The 20,442-nt window shown below is 53.1% G+C and overlaps 1 protein-coding gene across 4 annotated transcripts in view; it reads right to left on the bottom strand.

The window, feature by feature from the left end:
• The window catches only part of KCNAB2 (potassium voltage-gated channel subfamily A regulatory beta subunit 2), an 84,891-nt gene that overhangs the window by 12,868 nt on the left and 51,581 nt on the right, over positions 1-20,442 (bottom strand). For all 4 annotated transcript variants that reach the window (XM_026005121.2, XM_072731125.1, XM_072731126.1 and 1 more), the window contains 5 exons: positions 13,941-13,984; positions 13,216-13,253; positions 5,361-5,440; positions 2,619-2,663; positions 599-643 (listed from right to left, as the gene is read on the bottom strand). In XM_026005121.2, coding sequence (XP_025860906.1) covers positions 599-643; positions 2,619-2,663; positions 5,361-5,440; positions 13,216-13,253; positions 13,941-13,984 — 252 coding nt within the window. The remainder of the gene's footprint in view (positions 1-598; positions 644-2,618; positions 2,664-5,360; positions 5,441-13,215; positions 13,254-13,940; positions 13,985-20,442) is intronic.

Below are 20,442 nucleotides of genomic sequence, written 5' to 3'. Positions count from 1 at the left end.
ATAGGTCAGTGCATGTCACGTGCGGTCTGATTCCACTTGGGATAAACCACAAGGCTATGGGGATATGCTCATGCAGGCTGGGAGGAGGGTCGCTGCTGCCTGGCTGTCCTGGGGGAGGAGGGTGGTGGTGGTGGTGGTGGGGTCTGCATTTCAGTTTGTTCTTCTGTTTCCCTTGGATTTTTTTTTTTTTAAATTAAGAACAAATTGTATTTACAATTCCTATGAAGCTGGTTTTTCCAGCCTTGGAGAGAATGTGGGGCTGGACCCCTAGAAACTGGCAGGGATGGCCAGGGAGGGTGGAGTGCTGTAGACAGTTCATGAATTTCCTGTGTTTTCTAGAATTTCTAGAATGTTACCTTTGTAATCAGAAAAAAATCACAGACCCACAGAAGTAAAAATAAAAATCAACCAAAGTTTGAGTAAAAGGACACTCAGCCAAAGCTGCTTTTCTGGAACGTGATGTCAACACGGATGGGCACCAGCCAGGGCAGATGGCTGCACACAACTCCCCCAGCCCCCCTCCAGGAGCCTCCCAAATCAGGGGTTTCGGCTTCTGGACCTGGCCCCGCCGGGGAACATCGCCTGCCAGGGCACTTACTTTCCTCCCCAGAAGATCTTGGTGGTGATGACCAGGCTGGACCGTCTGCAGAACAGAAGAGAAGGGGTGTGACTGGACGTGGCTTGGAGGCGGGCTGGTCTTCAGCTTTCACAGAGGGTCCTGAATCCCTTCCCATTTGGGAGCATGGGGATGTGAAATAGGTACTTCTCGATTGTTCCATGTTGGTGGTGTGCAAGTCCAGGGTCCTGGGGTTCCCCATAGAGTCAGGAGACAAGCCACACATGTGACCAACTCACTGTGTCACCCCAAGTCGGCAGTGGGGGCTGGGAGAGGATGAGGTCTAGTGTACTGGAGCCCAGGGCAGGAGATATTAGGTAGACTTGGCCTGGGGAATGGAAGGCGCTGTCCCTGCTCCCGTGGGTTTTGTCAGGGAAGAAGCAGGTGCAGGAGGACGCTCCTGGGAGGTCGAAAGTCAGGGCTGCAGCACATGGAGGAGCTTCAGTGAGGACGGAAAGAGGCGAGGGGGCCCAGCAGTCCTACAGGCTTTTAGCCCTGGGAGAGCCGGGTGGCCCTGAGGGAGGGACAGTTGGGTGAGGCAGGATCCTGGGTGTGAGGGAGTTGGGGTTTGTGTGATGGAGACCCCACAGGGAGAGGAATGGATTCAGGTCTCCTGCTGCAAACCCAGGAGAGGCAAGCACTGCCGCTTGGTGCTGGCGGGATGGTGGGGTGATGGTGGCCCCTCCACATCTGATGGAGAATGTCCTCTGTGGGAGTGCCTTCCTCCCATGGAGGGGTGGCGGCGCTCAGGAAACGGCTCCTCAGAGCCAGAAGCTGTGTACCCCAGGAGCTTCATGTCCCGGGGGGTGACTTAATATGTACCTCCCCCTGTACTCTTCTACGACATAATCAGGGCCCTCAGTAATATGTGCAATTTCCTTGAATTACAGAGTGAGGGGGAGTTTGTTTTGTGATGAACTAGAGCCGAGGAGAAACAAACAACTTTGTTGGGATCAGAAGAGAGGTGTCAGTCCTCTGTGCCCAGTGGCCTCGGGGGCCTCTGAGTGGCACTTTCTGGGCAGGGGTGGGCCCAGCTTTAACAATGCTTCCTCTGAAAATAAAGACATGTGAGCCCCAAGGGGTCCCAAAGTGTAGTCAAGCGCCTGGCCTGGTCTGTCCCAAGGAGGGTGGGGACCCTGTGTGACAATGGGCCTCAGGCTTCTGAGCTGCTTGGGGGCAGGGGGAGACTTGGTGGGTGGCTATGGTGAAGACCATTGTCTTGACCATTGGCTGCCACTCCCTGGTGAGCGTGATGCCCAGCCCTGAGCCCGGCAGGTATTCTATAGACTCAGGCCCTCAACCTACCAGGGAGTCAGACAGTGGTCCCTTGACAGGCAGGGACCGTGAGGATGGGTGGATTCCAAGCCCAGAGAAGGACTGTCCCTCTCCTCAGTGGCTCTACACTCAGCTTTACAACCAGGCCACCTGGGAAGTCTTCACGTCCAGATTGTTTTGGCCTAACGCAAGTCAGGCTGCAACCCAGGACCCTGGCCCTCCGAATCCCTGCAGGACCAGAGGTGGATGTCAGGGCGAAGCAGGCAGAGCGCGCGATGTAGGGGGAGCCCCGACAAGGACCTCCACTTGACTTCCCTCTCCAGCAGAGATGCCTCTTGTCTTGGAGAGCTGAGTTTGGCACCCCACTTGGTGACTCAGCCTAAGCTTCCCACCTCTGCACAGCCCCCCACAGTGTGAATACTTCATCTCCCTGGAGGGAGCATGGGGATGCCTCCATTCTAGAATATTCTTCCCCTTGCCAGTGAGAAAAAGTCTGAGGCTTCCAGGCTTTAGAAGGGCTGGCCAGCTGCCTGAGGGCCAAAGAGGCCAGATCTGAGCAAGCTCCACTTCTAAGCAGGCAGGAACAGCAACAGGACCCACACCAGCATGTGCCCAGAACCCAGCGGACACCTGCCCCTGGCGGTGCCTCTGACCCTCCGACTGGCCTTCTGCAGGCTTTTCCCTGTGTGCACCCTGGACGCCGACCCAGAGAGAACACGGTAATTACCTCCATCCCTTCTTCTTGATGATGTTCCCTAACACCACTTCGGCCCTGCAAGAAAGACCGACACACAGGGATTTCATTACAGCGTGACAGAGACATTAAACCTTGCCCTGCCATGACAATCTGCCACTTGGTTCCCTCTGTGAAAATGCCACTGGGGCCAGAGCACTGGGCTGTTAACAATGCTCATCTTGGCTCGGGCAGCTCATTCCAGAAAGAGGAGAGAGCCCACCAAGCAGCCGTCATTCCCCATGCAGGTGGCCGAAGGAGGTGACCTTGTGGGCGCTTGTCTTAGCAGAAGTGGCTCCGGCTCTCACAGAGATGGAAGGAGCCGATGTCCTGTTTGGCGAGGCCAGCACCACCCCATTTCCCATGTTATGTGGGCGACGTTTCCATAGAGGTGTATTTTTTGAAAGCTAAGTTATTCATCAAGTGCATCCTCTCTTTTCAGAGACGATCAACATGTATGCAGGGCCAGGGGCTGGATTTCCAGCAGAGTGCACGGGTGTGTGTGTGCGTGTATGTGTGTGACTACATGCGTGTCTCTTGTTTCTTGCTCTTGAACAATAGAGAGACAGATGCCATGCTGACTGCTCTCTGTTCTTTTCGGCGTCACTCTGGCCCTGCACCAAACTCGGCCTAGCTGGGGTCATGGGTGGGCTGCTCCCGCCTTGCTTGGCACCGCAGCCCTGGATTAACTTTTAAGAACTTTCTGCTTGTAGCAAAATGTTTCTGAGCAAAAACAACAGACGGCGAATGATCCATACCCAGTGCTACATTCCAATTATAAAAGCGCCTGAGTCATCCACTCAGAAATAATGGGCTCTAATTTGCAAGCTGTTCAGCATACATTCTGAATGCTCTTCATTTATGGTCAAGATGTACAGAAATTCACTCAGCCCTAGGCCTCCTCCTTTTATTGCCTTGGTCCCTCATTTATGGGACAAAAGATTGGGATAAGGAGGAAGGGAGAAAAGCAAGCAGGGGTCCTGGGGTGATAGGAGCTACAGACAATCAGCTACCCAAAGCCTGTTGCTTGAGGCTATGAATTCCTGTGGCCCTGAATTTGGTAAGCCTGACATCTGCCGAGGGGGGTGGTGGTGGGGTGCACAGAAATCCTGCAGCTCTCTGCTAAGTGCCCAGATTAGCATCAGCATAAGCAGCAGAGGACTCAGCAAAATATGCACTTGGTGCTCTGGATAGCAAGAGGCACAGAGCCTGGCCCACTGGCCACTGGAGCTGCCCGGCAGCCCCCGGACCAGAGCTGCTCCCTGCCTGTCCCTTGGTACATGGTGCCTGGCTTCCCCTGGGGGTTACTGCTGGCACCGAGCCATGGATGGGGGGTGAGCAGGCATGTCCAGCTCTGGGCTGGACTGAGACGGAGCCACAGAGGCTGGTGGAGGAGCGAGGAGGGCAGGATGAAGGCAGGGGGCTCCAGGGGCAATGACCCACAGGAAGCCACTCCCTGAGTCCTTGGCTGCTGGTAAGGGGCCTCCATGAGGCTCCAAGGCTGCCTAGTACCTGGTGTGCTTGCCTTGATATGCCAGCGCTGGTATCTAGCTAACCAGGGGGAAGTGAAGACAGGGATGGCGAGGCTATGGCTGCTATGGAGCAGAGTGTGCGGGGCCCGTATGTCTGGAGCCAGAGGGGATGGTCCGGAGCTGCCTCCTGCACGCTCTCAAATGGGCAGCAAAACTGAGGCACAAGCAGGGCCAGGGAATGGGCTGGGCTGCTGAGGCCAGTGAGGGGCTGGCCTGAGCCTGGCATTTGCATTGGGCTTTTCTACCTCTGACCCTCTGGCTTTAGTTCATCTGTCTGGAAAGCATTTCACTTTGATGGGAAGAAGCTGCCAATATGGAGGGGTAGGGAGGGGGCTGTACATCAGGAGGGGCAAAGGGCTGCCAAAAGGGGCTGGAGAAGATTTGGGTATCCCAAGGAGGCCCCCAGGGCTGTCAGGTCCTCAAATCCTGAGTTGAGACTTGAGAAAAGACCCAGCTGGGCTCCCGATCCTCAGTGCTCTGGGCCTCAGGTAATGACCCAGAGGCTTCCAGGCAGATGCTGGCGCTGTGGCCACGCGCCCCTGCCAGCCAGGCTGCAGCCAACCCAGCTGATGGGAACTTGGCTCGCCCCAGGCAGGGGGGCCGGAGGGAGGACGAACAGAGAGCCAGCAGATGACTTCACAAACAAAAGCTGACTTTTGGAAACCCGATGCAGGAGAGTGGATGATTTGATTACAGCTAGTCTTTAAAATTGAAGCCAGCAGCCTTGGCTGAAGAGGGCTTTTACATAATTGAGTAGGGAAGTTCACTGCCAAGATGGGAAGTGCTTCCTACAGCGCTCGGCTGGCCAGACTCTGCTCTCCGCAGCTCGAGAGGCCCTGCGTTCCCTGCAGCCCTCACTGCACCGTGAGGACATGAGACTGTCAGACCTGTGGGGCTGGTCCAGGAGAGCCTGGGACCACAGCTTGATCAGGCTTTGGCCCAGCACAGCATCTTCGGCACCAGGGGGACTGTGGTCATCGTGGACACACGGGGAGTTTAGCAAGTGGCTGGTGTCCAAGTGTTCTGCAATTTTGGCCTCATAAAAACAGCACCTTCTAAAGCCATTTAGAATCTGAAAAAGCAGGCAGAGTGGGAGGCACATTTGTGGACACCTGGGACCCAGGATGGGAGGACTAGTAGCTCTGGCTCTTCCCAGGGAAGCCGTGGCCTGCACTGCATCCTCCCAGTGAGAAAAGACACGTACTTGCCCGCCGCGTAGACTTCTGCAGTATCGAAGAGGTTGATGCCATTGTCATAGGCCAAGGTCATTAGTTGCTCTGCCATCTGAAATGAGAAAACCAGAGCTGCTTGCCGGCAGCACGGTCCTGCCAGGCCAGGGGGGGCGCCTGGAGGCTCCAGGGCATAATCCCATGCACCCCGAGGCTCCCGTCATCCTCTCTGCCACAGGACAGGCATGGAGCTGCTCTCAGGAGCAGGAGCATACCCACAGGGAGGAAAGAAAACAAAGTGGGCTGTGCATTTCATGCGAGCAGGGACCCCATCTGTTGGGTCATCACAAAGCTTAGCACCTATACTGGGTTGGAACAAGCCCCCAGGAGGAGTGTGACAGATCTTGGCAGAATGAATACTTTTTTAAAGCTATGGCTGGAATGTGTGCTGTGGCTGTAGGCCCCCCCAGATCCTTCCCAGCAACCACCCGAGGAGTATACGATTATTGTTTGCAGATGGAGAAACTGCCATCCTCAGCTAGCACTCCGGCCCCGGCTGGCGCTCCTCCACTGCCTGGCAGGCAGGAGTTGATGAATGGTGCCCAATCTGCACACGCCTTTGACCAGATTTTCCTCCTCAGGCTGCTCTAAGGGTGAGCTTGCGCTCCACCAGCAATGACCCTCTGGTAGCGGGGGTGAGGATCAAGGAGCTGGGGTTAGCCCCCCTGTAATTAATGACCTCTCCAAAATGCAGCAGAGAATGCTGGTCCTCCGGACCGTGCAGGTGTCCCTTTAAGAGTCACAGATGCAAACTCCTCCGCCCCTCACTTCTCAAAGCTCAGCTCAGAGTGCCAAGCCTCCCTCCCCAGCTACCCAGGGTGGGGTGAGTAATAGTTAACAACCCTCAAACACTGTGGGACGAAAAGCCAGCCATGTTCGGCTTCCTGCAGATTCTCTCAATACCAAACTCAGAGGCCCCATGGGCCAGGCAGATATGGAGAGTGAGGCTGGTGGCCAGTGGGGTCCACTGGGGTGGGGAACCAACACTCAATCATTGCCTGTGGGAAGGCTACATCTTTTGAATTTTCTTTTTTAAAGATTTATATATTTGAGAGAGAGAGTGAGTGAGAGAGCATGGGGTGGGGAGCCTGAGGGAGGGGGAGAAACAGACCCCACCCCTCCACTGAGCAGGGAGTCCCGACATGGGGCTTGATCCCAGAACCCTGAGATCATGACCTGAGCTAAAGGCAAACCCTTAACCAGCTGAGCCACCCCAGCATCCCTCTTTTGATTTTTCGAGAGAAGCCAGAGATCCAGGGTATTTGGGGGCGGTAAAAATCTCCTAATTTTCAAATGTTGGCAATGAACCCCAAATATTTCTGATACTGAGCAGGCCAAAGTGAACCCCCATTTGTTAATGGCTGTCACTTGAGTCAGAAAGCCCAGGGTGGGTGGAAAGGCCATTGGTGGAGGATTTTCTGGATCCACCTGCAGGGCTGATTGGCTCCACTGCAGCTCAAGTGTAATCATGTGTCAGATGCATCCATGCACAGGTGCTGGAAGGGCCTGGAAGGGCCTCTTCCTCCTCCTATGCATCTCTCTTCCTCCTGGGGCTCCTTTCTTCCTCTCCAATGCTCCAGGTATACACTAAGCTCCTTCACTGGCTCACCTCTGTCTTCAACCTGATTTTTCAGGGATGAGTCCTGCCAAGCTGCCCGAGCTCTACCCAGAAGAGCACCTCGTGCTGGGCCCCAGCCAGGTTATACAGACAATGTAGGGGGGCCTGCTGCCTCTGGAGAGGGTTCTGATTGGGTGACTCAGAATCAGGGCTTTTATTTTCATGTTTCAGTCCCTGTATATCTTCTTATATATACTCCTATCTTGCTTACCTGGAGAACAGTACGCTACAGGTATTCCTCTGAGCTTAGAAATCAGCCCGTATTGGTTTATGGAAAGATCATCTTTATTCTTTTAAAAAATTATTTAAAATAATTTTAAAATTGTGGTAAAATACGGGTAATATAAAATTGCCCACTTTAGGCATAGGATGCTGTGGCATTAAGTACATTCACATTGTTGTGTGGCCATCACCAGCACCTGTTTCCAGAGCTTCTACATCTTTCCAAACGGAAATTCAGTCCCCATCAAACACCAACTTTCCATTCCTCCTTCCCCCAGCTCCTGGCGCCCACCCATCTGTTCTCCATTTCCAGAATTCTGATTCCCCTAGTTACTACATACGAATGGAGTCCTACAGTATTTGTCTTTCTGTGACTGGCTGACTTGATGAATTTAACACAATGCCGTTAGGGTTTATCCATGTTGTGATGTGTGTGAGCATTTCCAGGGCTGGGTCTGAAGGGTGGTTAGGAGTTTGCCAGGCAGGAAGGGGAAGCATGGGGGGGGGGGTGCGGGTTGTTGCAGGGAGAGGCTGGTGTGCATGGGGGTGGGCCGTGTGCCGGGTCTCACCCGTCCCATGCTCAGGTCCAACACCGGGGCATCCTCCTTTACTCATCTTTCTCTCACTGTGGCATCAGTACTGCTAGCTCCTCCTTGAAGCTGATTCAGAATCGGACCCTCCTGCCCGCCTCCACCTGGTTCCAGACAGAATGCCCTCAGCTGGGTTTTTGTGGTAGCCCCTAACTCTCTCTGCTTCTGTCCTTGCCCCCAGTGCCCTACAAAGTGGGGCAAAGTGTGGTCCATAGACCATCAGCATCAGACATGTGGAATCCCGGGTTCTGCTCCCAGCCTTGTGCATCAGAACCTACATTTTAACTGGATTTCCAGGGGACTCATGCATACTTTACAGTTTGAGAAGCATCCCCTGTCCTTGGGAGACTGGCTCTCTCAGTGGAACAGCCAGAGTGAGCCTTCTGAGTGAAGTCAGGTCAAATTTCCTCTGTGGCTTCTGTCATAGACGGTCAGAGCCAGAGTCCCCACAGAGATCTGCTCCCTCACTTCTGACATATCACAACCTGGGGCACCTCCTGTGGCCTCCTGGAGGCTAGGTCCAGCCCCGTTCCCTTGGCCTGGAATGCTTTCCCTCTGAATCATCACATGGCTCACTCTTGCTTCCACTTTCCCTGATTAAAAGCATAAAATGTGAGCCCACATCCCAGTCCACCTTTCCCTGTGCTCTTGTTCTGTGTTTGATTAAATAATGGTCCCTTGGGGAGAAGAAGGGTCTTCATAACATGATGACATCAAAGGTCTTGAGATAGGGGACGCCTGAGTGGCTCAGCGGTTGAGCGTCTGCCTTTCAACTGAGGGTGTGATCCCAGGATCTGGGATCGAGTCCCGCATTGGGCTCCCTGCATGGAGTTTGCTTCTCCCTCTGCCTGTGTCTCTGTCTCTGTCTCTGTCTCTCTCTGTGTCTCTCATGAATAAATAAAAATCTTAGAAAAAAAAAAAAGGTCTTGAGATAGGAGCTGATCCTGGATTATCAGGTGGGCCCTGCATGGTGCCATAGGTATCCTCACAGGAGGGAGCAGAGGGAGGTCTAACAGGAGCAAGAATGTGACCACAGAGGCAGACATGAGTGAAGTGGCCACCAGAAGCTAGAGGAGGTGCGGGGCAGTCCCACTCTACTCCCCAGAGGCGCCACGGTGAGTGTGACCCTACTGATGCCCTGATTTCGGCTCTGTGATCATGATTTTAGACTTCTGGCCTCCAGAGCCATGAGAAAAGAAATTTATCTAGTTCTAAAACCACATAGATGGTGGTGGTTTTCTAATGCAGCCACAGGACATGTCTAGCCCTTGGAGATAAGATGTGCTTACTGTCTGTCCCCCTCTCCAGAAAGACAGCAGCCTATGGCAGGGATCTGATACTCAGCAGGTGTGAGGTGAGTGGACACTGTCCTTGGCTGGCTCCGGTGGCCTCCAGACTAGCCTCCCTACCTCCTCCCTTCCTGCCCCAGGGAGGCCTCCCTCGTGGCTCCCTTGGCAGCCATGGCCAACCCTGCAAGGCCTGCAAGTGGGGAAGATCACAGGCGCTGACACAGAGGCACCCACCCCCATTTCCCCTGTTGCCTAGCAGAAAGACGTACACAGGGTCTGAGAAAGAGAGTGAGGGTTGGGAATTCTCAGGGTTGTGCTTTATACTTTTTTCTTTGCTAGGATTTTGGCATAATTGGTCTCCCAGGTTTTTCCCTATTTAAAAAAAAAACTTTTTCCAGGTTTTTCCTTAAAGATTTATTTATTTTAGAGGTGGGGGGAGTGGGTGTGTGTGTGTGCATGAGTGGGGAGGGGAGGAGAGGCAGAAGGAGGCGGAGACAGAATCTTAGGCAGACTCCTCACTGAGCATGGAGCCTGATGCAAGTTCTGATCTCATGACCTGAGCCAATATCAGGAGTTGGACACTTAACTGACTGAGCCCCCAGGCGCCTCTTCTTCCAGGTTTTTCTATATGAATATATGCTTCTTCCCTGCCAGACTGCAGTTCTAACACACAGACCGCTGTCGGCGCTGTTTCCCACACGCTCGCTCCTGGACCTGTCCCCGTGTTCTTTAAAACATGACCCCTAAAGACTTGTGCTCTGTGGGTGCGCCCTACTTTGTGGGGGAGCCTCTATTTTGTGACTGTTTGGATATTTCCAACATCAGTGTTCCCAAAACCAAAGGCAGGATTAATTTCGGGAGACATGTGGGCCTCCTCCCTGCCCTTCCTTCTTGGGGGGCAAGGGAATCCATCCCACCCCCCTGGAGTTGGGAGCTGGCCATGGTGGGCTCTGAGGCAGAAGCCCTGCTGCCATTCTCTGGGATGATTCTCCAGGTAGACCCTGGGCACCTGCTCCACCTCTGGGGCTCTGCTTCCTCCAAGTGGGGTAATAACATTTACCTCCTTGGGTTGATAGGGGGCTGAGTGCCATAATAAATGTAATGTCTGTAGCCTCTACCCTTATTAGATATTTAACACCAGGCTGCTCGGGGGGCGGGGGGGAGAGTTCTTTACTTGAGCAGCCAAGTTCTTTACTAGAGGCTGGAGACCTGACTCTGACCAGGGCAGTTCCAATGGTTGGCCATGTGATCAGAGGTTTGCTAGCACTGTCTGCTTCCTCTGTGGGCTGGCTCTGCTCTGCCCGGCCCCCAAGGACACCCTCCCCAGGGCCACAGCCCCACAGGCGTTTGCGGACACCTGCTGTGGCCCCAACAGGGAGCACACACGTTAGTTTTTGCGGGCCAGATGGTCCCTTGGCAACTTGTAATGTGAAAGCAGCTACAGACAGTATGTAAATGAATGGGCGTGGCTGCCTGCCAATAAAAGTTTATTTATAAAAAAAAATGGTTTGTGGAATTCATAGACAAACAGTAGAACAGATGTTACCAGGGGGCTGGGGAGTTATTCCCTCATGGTCACAGAATCTTGTTTGGGGTGATGAAAATGTTTGGAGATAGACAGTGGTGATGGTCACACAGCAAAGAGAATGTACTTAATGCCATGGGACTGTACACTTAAAAATGGTTAATGTGGCAAATTTTATATTATGCATATTTTAACCACAATGAAAATGGTGAAAGTAGCAAGTTTTATATTTCATATATTTAATTAAAAGTAAAAAAAACCCCAGGGGCACCTGGGTGGCTCAGTGGTTGAGTGTCTGCCTTCGGCTCAGGTTGTGATCCCAGGGTCTTGGGATTGAGTCCCGCATCGGGCTCCCCACGGGAAGCCTGCTTCTCCCCCTGCCTATGTCTCTGCCTCTCTCTGTGTGTCTCTCATGAATAAATAAGAAAAATCTTTAAACAACAACAACAACAAAAACAAAAGAGAAGAGAAAGAGGCTGGGGGCTGGATTTCTCCTGGGGGCCACTGCTCACTGATATTCGCGGAGTCCTGCCGCGGAACGCCTGTTGGCCACATTAAATCTACCAATTCCTCACTTCTATATTCCTGTGGCACCTCGGTGTCTTGTGCACAAAAGGCAACTCTATAAATGGGACTCTGTTTCTGGACTCCTTGGCAGGCCAACCATCTTCCTTTGGACACGGGCTTAGCAAGGAACACAGTTTTCTGCATGGCGCACCCATCTGGAATGCCCAGTGGGCCCGTGGCCTCCCTAGTTTTGGGGAGCACACCTGTCCCTCTGTAGTCTGGAATGGTCCTTGATTCCTTGTAGTGCCAATCCTGCTGGCTCAGACAGGGCAGGCGGCCAGCTAGAGAATAAAACGTGGCTATTCTTCATCTGAACCGTGGCGAGGTGGGCCTCTCATACTTGACGTATTGATTTTTTTGGACACTAACTGTAGGATTTAATACGAAAATTCTGCTGGTTTCTTCGTTCAATCATTTTCACCTGCCAGGACCTTTTGGGAACCTCGAATCTGTCATGTATTGTATCTGCCATCCTCCCTGCCTTGTGTCATCTGGAAATGACTCCTAATATCTTCATATATGTCACCATGTACATGATGGAGACACAGCAGAGGTCAGAGCCAGCAGGGCCACCACTGGATCGTTAATCAATACTCTTTGGGTGCAATGGATCTATTGGTGAAAAAAAATCACCTAAATTGGACAGTTATCACCCAGGCACTTTTCTGTATCTCTCTCACAAGGGCATCACACACAAAGGAGCTACTGCCGTTTGGAAATGAAGTCATTCTTCTCCCCAGCAAAAATGAGGCAGGGGAGTCAGACACTATTTATTTCGGGTGAACCACCTGGACTCGGGGGCGCTGACCTTCATTCTAGGTGCTTGCAACCAACCTGGTAGCTAAAGGCAAAACAATTCCCTGAATTTAAGGACTCCTAGCTTTACCCTGAGACAGTCCAGAGTCAGAACCTCAGAACAAGGGCAAGTAGTTCTACAACCAGCTACTGTCATAAAAGGAAAAAGGAACAAAAACACAAATTAAATACATTTCGATTTTGACAGAAGCGAAGCTTTTCCTTTGAAAACTAACTGAGCAATCACAGCTAACAAGGTCTCAGATGAACTCACTTATTAATTTTTAAACGCAACCTTTCCAAGAGTAAGTAGGGCAGACGTGAGGACAGCTTGGCATGCAGATGTCCAGAGCTCTCTGAGCGAATGCCACTGCTCCCCCTCCTGAGATATTCACTCACTGCCCAGGAGTGCACACTAGCCCGGGGTTGTGCCAGCCCCGCCACCACAGTTGCCAGCAGCACCGCCTCATGGTGTGAAGAGAGGAGCCCTGGCGAGTGCATTCGATTGCAGTGCACAAGACGAACAACAGCCATGGGAAATGTGCGGTTCGGGGCTTGGTAAGATGTAAAGCTACTCAGAGTCTTCAGCTTGCAGCATAATTTGCAGAATCTGCATTCTGAATGACCTCAGCAGATACGTACTTAAGTTTCAAATCCATGGGGGTGTACGCTGTTGGAGCAGCTTAGAAAGACACTGGGCTGTGTAATTTGGAAAACATGGGCTCCAGGGGCACCTGGGTGGCTCAGTGATTGAGCGTCTGTTGGCTCAGGTCACGATCCCGGGGTCCTGGGATGGAGTCCCACATCGGGCTCCCCGCAAGGAGCCTGCTTCTCCCTCTGCCTATGTCTCTGCTTCTCTCTGTGTGTCTCTCATGAATAAATAAAGAAAATCTTAAAAAAAAAAAAAAAGAAAAAGAAAACATGTGCTCCCTGGATTTTCCTGGCTAGCGGTGGACTAGATGGTGTGCAGAGGAGGTGACCTCATGGACACAAGGCACCCAGCTGTGGAGTGCAGGCACCAGATTTGGCTTCTCTTGACAACACCATGGCTCACCTCACCCTTCTCGCTGCCCCAAAGGGCCACGGCACCCTTGAAGAACAGAAAGAGGGAGGCTGCGGTGGCTGTGTGAGCACAGGCCCGCTGGTTCATGCGGTGGACTTTACCACGCGCCTGATGTGGCCAGCCTTTACTGGGACCCGGGGCCTGTGGGAGCCCTGTCTTACCTCATCAGTGATCTGGCCTCCGAAAGTCACCCATGTTCCTGGAAGGAGACACATTGGCTCAAGTCAGAGAACCTCTCCAAGGAGCTTGGGCTTCCCCCAGGGTGCTCCGTCCCCAGGCTGCAGGGCTTGTGGAGCAGCCGTAGGCCATCATGCCCCCCTGCTCTGTGGTGAGCATGTGTGGACACCTGGCTTTCGGGGCAAGTCTCCCTCCCTTGGGGTCAGTGGGCGCTTGGAGCAGGCAGCTGGCTGCAGGTCTCTGAAATGCTTGTTGTGGCTCCAGCTGATGCAGCTCGCAGTCTGCTGACCTGCCACAAGGAGCAGGATGAGGGACACCTCCCTGAGAGCGGGCAAGATGTGACAGCCGTGCCCTCGTTCTTGCTGGGTGGTGTGTGTGTTGAGGGGTGTGTGGGGAGCATATTGAGTGTACCATGGAGGTGGAGGGACAGTGTATTTTGGGAACAGAGCTCACATTCAGGGAAACAGGTAAAAGGCGAAAATCAAATTGCCCTTTATGAGGACTCGGTCATGTAAGGAGAGAAGATGCTCTCCAGACACACCTGGAGCCAGGGTGCTTCTCTGATTTTCTGGTGTGAGGCAGGGAGCTGTGTGTGCACAGGGCCCCCGGTACTCCCCTCCCCTCCCCCAGCCCTCCCCAATCCCCCCTCCTCTCATGCCTCCCTAAGCCTCCTTGGGTGACAGTGGACCAAGGGGGCCCCCACACTCACCGAGCCCCAGGCAGGAGACCCGCAGGCCGGACTTGCCCAAGTTCCTGGAAAACAAACTTGGTGTGAGTTCTCATGACCAGGACAAGACATGCCAGCCAGGCATGGGCACCCCACTGTTCCCAATATCCAACCCCGAGCTTGCCCCCCCACTCCAGTCAATGTGTCTTTTGAGACTCTGAAGACAAGGGTTCCTTTGGGGAAAGGCCTGGGGCTCACCTGCCCTTGGGGGTAAAGAGCCAACTGTCTATTCCCCCTGTGTGTTGTCCCCACACCAGGGCAGAACACATGGCTGGGCCATGCTGGTGACCATGGCAGAGCCTGGAGGGCCACCTCAGAGAGACGGAGGAGTGGAATGGACACTGTCTCATTTAATGGGTTGAAACAAGGCTGACTGGGGCCCTGTGGTCCCGGCCATCACGGGCCTGCCAAGGTACCTGCCCGATGAAGATCCCCAGGTCCACACAAAGGGGCCACAGGCCATCACTAATGTCCTTAGGAGGCTGTGGAGGGTGGCAGTGCCCTGCTGAGGACTGGGATGCCCATCTGTCCTGGCCTGTGTGACCTGGCACAGGCTGGCTGGGGGCCTGCAGGGGCAGCCACAGGCCTGATGGTCCTTAAGCATCATGTCACCCATCTCCAACAGCTCTGTGGGTTGGTGTCTTCCTTTTCCCCATATTCCCATCTTAAATACGAGTACCCCGGACCTGCCCAGGAGCCGAGGAGTCAGGATTCCACCTGGACAGTCAGCCCCGCAAGCATGCCCCCCACCACGACAGCATTCCCCCTTCCTCATTCACAGGGAACACAAGATATGAGCCGCTCACACGGTAAAGTTGGCCAGGACAGGGTGAGAGTCTACTACTCTCGGGGGAACCCTGATGCTGGCATCCCGGTCTTGGGACCAGCCTGGGTGCAACACCCAGGCAGGCCATGGGAAGTCAGAGAGTAGCAACAGACTCAGGGGTGAACCCCAGCCTCCTTCCCTGAGGGCTCCAGCTTTTCTTTAGGGCACCTCGCTTCCAAATTCAGGGGATGCTGTGTCCTCAGTTTCTGCACCCAAAACCAGCCCCCTTAGACCCTCAGCAGCCTGGGTTTCTTGGTTGCAAGACCCCTAGACCCTGCCATATCAAAGGGAGTCACGGCGTGTGGGGAGGGAATATAACAAACTTGTCAATGGTTTGAGCCACCGAATTTAAAGTAGTTCTAGAATGCCCAGGTTTCTTTTCAAATTTCCCATGAAAACTGGCCCAGCTGCCAGCCCACTGTTACCTCCCTTTTTCCTCATGTGAGAAGCAATAGACAAATCAAACAGCTTTGAAAGTTACTGTGTTTAAAAACTGAAATCTCCCCCGTTCTCCCCTACACATCAGAGAAATAATCTGATGGTGTCCTCAACACGGCCCATGTGTTCTGACCCAGAGCAGCTCGCATTGGTGGCTGCGGAAAAGGAAGGCGCGATATTATCTCGTCGTAAATGCACACAATGCTATTGCATCTCCATAAGCCTGTGGGAAAATACTTAGAATATTCCCAATTTAGCTTCAGATTTGCTACGAGAGATTAAAAATATAATACATAGGAAATGTAAGGGCTGAGTAGTCAAAGACATAACCTAAAAGTTTTCTTGTGCCCTTTGAAACATGCTGGAATCGATGTTGCTTCTAAGCAGAAAGTGAATTTTTGTTTTGTTGTCTATAAATAAACTGGAATTAAGAAGTCTTTTTTTTTTTTTTTTTTTTTTTTTTTTTTTTTTTTAAAGAAAGAGAGGGGCACCTGAGTGGCTCAGTGGTTGAGCATATGCCTTTGGCTCAGGTTGTGATCCTGGGATCGAGTCCTGCATCAGGCTCCCCACAGGGAGCCTGCTTCTCTCTCTGCCTCTCTCTGTGTATCTCTCATGAATAAATAAATAAATAAAATTTTAAAGAAAGAAAGAACGAAAGAGGCACAACCACATCACCTATAGATGGTGCATCGGGCCATTTAACAGTGTGGATAATTTTCGCCATGCTAGCTAGAAAGTACCTATGGTGGGAAATCAGAGCATTGTTTAAAAGCAGTCTGGTAAGGAAGCAAAAGGGATTGAAAATTCTTTTATTTTATTTTTATTTTTTAAGATTTCATTTATTCATGAGAGACAGAGAGAGAGGCAGAGACACAGGCAGAGGGAGAAGCAGGTTCCCTGTGGGGAGCCTGATGCAGAACTCCCCGGACCTTGGGATCACGACCTGCGGCAAAGGCAGACGCTCAGCCATTGAGCCACCCAGGTGTCCCAGGGATTGAAGATTACGGTCAGTGGCTCTTAACTGTTTGGGGGTCACAGGCCCCTTTGAGAAACCGACGAAGGCTGTGGATCCCTTTTGTGGAAATGCACACGGACATGAAAACCCTAAGAACCCTGTTTGCAATGCCCCGGCGTGCACAGGGCCCCGGGTACCTGGTCTCAATAAATACAGGCGCTGGAAGGGAGCCTGAGCTCCTAAATCCTCAAAACTAACTCCTGCTTGTGACAATGGGGAGCAATTTCCCGGCCAGGCTCTGCGGAAGGCTGTTAGGTATGTCCCCCTGAAGTTCCCTGTTGCCAGCGTGGAACCAGATACCAGAACACGCTGCGTGTTCAGAGGGACGAGCGGCTTTAGCAACGGGCAGGAGCTCAGAACACCTGGCTGGGTCCGCCTGGGTCTGTGGCTGGAAGGGGCATCACCCCTTGCCCACCAGGCCGGGATCTTCGTTTCCACTGATGCCAGTGCTGGGACCCACAGCATCCGGCTCTCCAGCTGCTTCTCCACCCACTGCCCACAGGAATAATTTAACAAAACTAGGACACCGCGTGATGCTGTAATTACCTCGCTCAAGTTGTCTCCCCGATAAAATGACGGTATTAGTTCTGCCATCCGCTGCCAGGCCTCGGGAGAAGGAATGAGAAGGGACAGGGTATCTCGGGGCTAAAAGCTTTATAAGTACGGCTGCTCGGTGGGGGTGGGGAGCTCAACACATCTCTGCCTTGTCTGGACCAGGGCTGGGGACCCACTGCTCCTTGAAACTCCCAAAACCCCAACATTGCTTCCTACAGATTTTTCTCCCCTAATTAAAACTTGATATACTGATAAAATAGTTGGCTAAATCCCTAAACCCAAATAATGTTAGTCCTCATGAATTTGCCTTATGTCTCTCCTGTGGTCTGGAAAAATGCTAATGAGGACTCCTGGATTTAACCTCTGCTGGGGGAGGGGAAGAAGCACTCATGCCCATCGTGTTAGCTGCCGGATGACCCGCGCCCCTTGACACTGCACCTCAAACCCCGGGGAATTACAGGTCCTTTAAAAAGAGTCCGAGGCCTTTAAATTCAGCCGTCTGGGTGGAGGACAGCATTTTGGGATTGACGGATAGCCACGTGGCCTTCATGAGCTGGTATGATGAATGTGGGAGCCAGGGTGTTTTTTGACCAGCCATTGCACTGGCAGGTGACAACCTGTTTATGGGTCTGTCGCTCTCCCAGACTCCAGCCTCCCTATGGATAGGCCTGGGCTTCTGTGTCTTCATCCTCAAATTATTGCTGACATCAGCAGGGTCTCAGGGGTGCTTGTTGAGTAAGTGGGGGTGGGGCGAGAAGCCCAGGCACGGAGGCCAGGCCCTTGGGACTGAATGCTGCCCCCCCTTATTCACAGGGCTTGGCATGGTGATTCCCCCACATTGAGTCCCTCTTGGGGCTGGAAGGGGGACTCTGACCACCCACCTTCACTTCCCTTAACACCAAAGGCTGTGACTGGAGGTCCCTTCCTGGCCAGCTTCCGATGGAGGTGGTCAGAGTGGGGGGTAAATACCAATCAGACTCCCTGCAGCCCCTATCTGCATCCTAGCTGTGGCCCTGGGACAGTCACTATAGAGTGACCCCATGAGGCTCGTACCCTATGGGGCAGATACCTACTTGTAAGACAGGTATTCTGTGCTCAAGGGCACCCAGCAGTTTGGATTCTGGCTCCCACTTCAGCCTCTGTGAAACTACACTGCCTGCAGGTCTACGAACCTACCCTCCCCGCCCCCACTGTCAAGAAGGGCTTGACATATAAGCCCTACATGTAAGGACAGTTGGGGGTCCCTTAGTTAGGAAGTGTTGGGGCTGGATCTGAACCCAGCTATTTGGACTACAAACCCCCTAGCCTAGTGAGTGCCTCCCCTTACCACCTCCTTCCTGCCTCCTGCACACACAAGTGCATATGCACGCACACATGCACATCCAAACTCATGCATACATGCACCCATGGGCACACACACAGAGATACACACACATACATATGCACACATGGTAATCTTGAGCACTTGGGCTCTTCGAGATGTACCCCTTAATGGATCATAGGATCTTCGGCAGGAAATCATGTTAATAGCCACATTTTCCATTTACATAGCACTTCACATTTTTAGAAATGGTCTCACTTATATTAATTCCTTTAATGGTCCCAGGATTGACTTAAAAATAGCAGCAGGTAACAGGTATCTAACTCGAAATATATAGTATGTTTATTCTTAGCTTTTGATCCCCCCTTAACAAAAGATATAAGCCAGCAGGGCTTCTAGACTGGAAAGAAGTCCATTCTGGATTGTCCTCACTAAGCTCAGAGGGTGGGAACATAAGCTTTTCCTCCAGAGGTTCATAAAAGAATGTCAAATGCCCCCAAGGGCCCAGGGAAGGAGGGGATATGGACGGAGATGCTAAAGGACTCAGAGCAATTCCAAAATCCATCTCCAGGAGGCATGGGGCTCAACACGGTTCTTTCACGTGTGGTCCGACTTCAGGCATTGGTTTGGGGGAGATTTTAGATGTTGTTAGGGGTCTCTCAACACCTTTGTTGTTGAGAGAGCAACAAGTTGGCAGCACCGCCAGCTAGAAACCCAGACACTCTTCTCAATTACAACTAGAATCTTCTGTGGCTCTTTCTGAGCCTATGTGACTCTTTGGGTCCAGATGATGCAGATTGTTTGCTATAAGAACATCATTTCCCAAGAACGTCATTCTAGAAAGGACAAAGAACTAAGAAAGGCCAGACACCCAAGCAAGATGCCCTAGGACCTGCCCCCCACCCTGGCATCCTTTATACAAAGTTGGGACTCTCCTCTTCCACCGGGGCACATCCTACGAGCATCTGAGCAAGACCCAATGCCTGTATCCCCTCCTTCCCTGGGCCTGGGGGAGTCTAGCTCAGGTCCAGCAGGGAAAATTAATTTCATCACATGATTCACCCAATGGTCCCTGGATATCAAACCAATGCCTCTCATGATGGCCTAACTGCAAAGACCACCCACGGGCCATCTTCTGGGGCCCTATGTGCCCAGCGGAGGGCAAGGAGGACAGGAGGCCTGTGGCCAGTGCTGGGGGTTCCCGGGAAGAGAAAGTATCACAGCGTCCTCCGTCCTCTGAGGGTGGCTTGGTTATTATTATTGCCCCCTGTCCCACCCCCGTCAAAGGAAACAATTGAGCAGAAGGAAGGAAGAGAAGCCATCATGCACCTCCCTGCCGCAGGAGTGATGAAGAAGAAACCTGGGGCTGACCCCAAGACGTGATGGTATTTGTCACCCAGTCCACCCAGTGCTAGGAGCCCTCCCTGGCCTCTCAGTATGCCAAGTGCCCACATCTGACACAGATCTGCAGATCTTCCTGGCTCTCCCTGGAAGATCCCTGGTGGGGGTGCTGGGAGGCAGCCTTGACCCCGCGAAGCCACCCTGGGGCCCTGTACCTATATTTCATCCCGGACTGCTTCACGCTGTTGTCACCGGCGCACGGGAGGCTCTGCATTGACAGGTGTCCCAGGCTCCGGGCTACCATGGCCACCGCACGGAAGCGGCCCCGGGAGCCCAGGCTGGGGCTGCTGGCCGCTGGGCGGCCCAGCCGCTCCTCGGGGCCCCGGCCCTTGAGGCTGTGCTCTGAGCACACGAAGGACACCTGCATGCCGAGGCCGGTGCCCCGCTCCTGTCGGCGTCCCTCTCCTTCCAGGCTCTGAAGTCAACTGCTCCTAGAAGCCCTCCTTTCCCTGGGATAAGATTTTATCCCAGAAAGCCACGAAGCTGCAAGGCGTTCCTTCAGGAGCGAGGACTTCCCAATGCAATGACAGAAAAAATCCTGTGCAGTGTCCGAGGGGAGTGAATCAAATGTCCAGAATCGTCTAGAGATCTCATCAGAGGGAAGTCGGAAATCCAGGTGTGGGGGTGGGAGTTGCCACCTCCTCTCCCCTCACATCTGTCTCGGCTCCGTGGGTCCTTCCCCTGCCCTCACCCTGGTCTGGCTCAGGCTGCCTGAGCCCCCAGCCCGCCAGTGTCCAGCCGGGCTGGGCTGCCAGTCACTCCCGACCTCTGCATGACATCGCTGTACTCCCAGGGAGAAGGCAGAGGGAGGGCGACTCCCGTCAGGGTGGCAGCCTGGGGGCTGAGCAGGCTGCTGCTGGGGGGTTTCAGGGAGCAGCTGCTTTTCCAGGCCTCCCGGAGCCCAACTCCTGGCTCTACACACCATGGG

Source organism: Vulpes vulpes, chromosome 12 (genome assembly GCF_048418805.1).
Source record: "Vulpes vulpes isolate BD-2025 chromosome 12, VulVul3, whole genome shotgun sequence".
Taxonomy (NCBI): domain Eukaryota; kingdom Metazoa; phylum Chordata; class Mammalia; order Carnivora; family Canidae; genus Vulpes; species Vulpes vulpes.
Note: the sequence above shows the minus strand (reverse complement) of the source record. Positions and strands in the feature narration are given on the sequence as shown.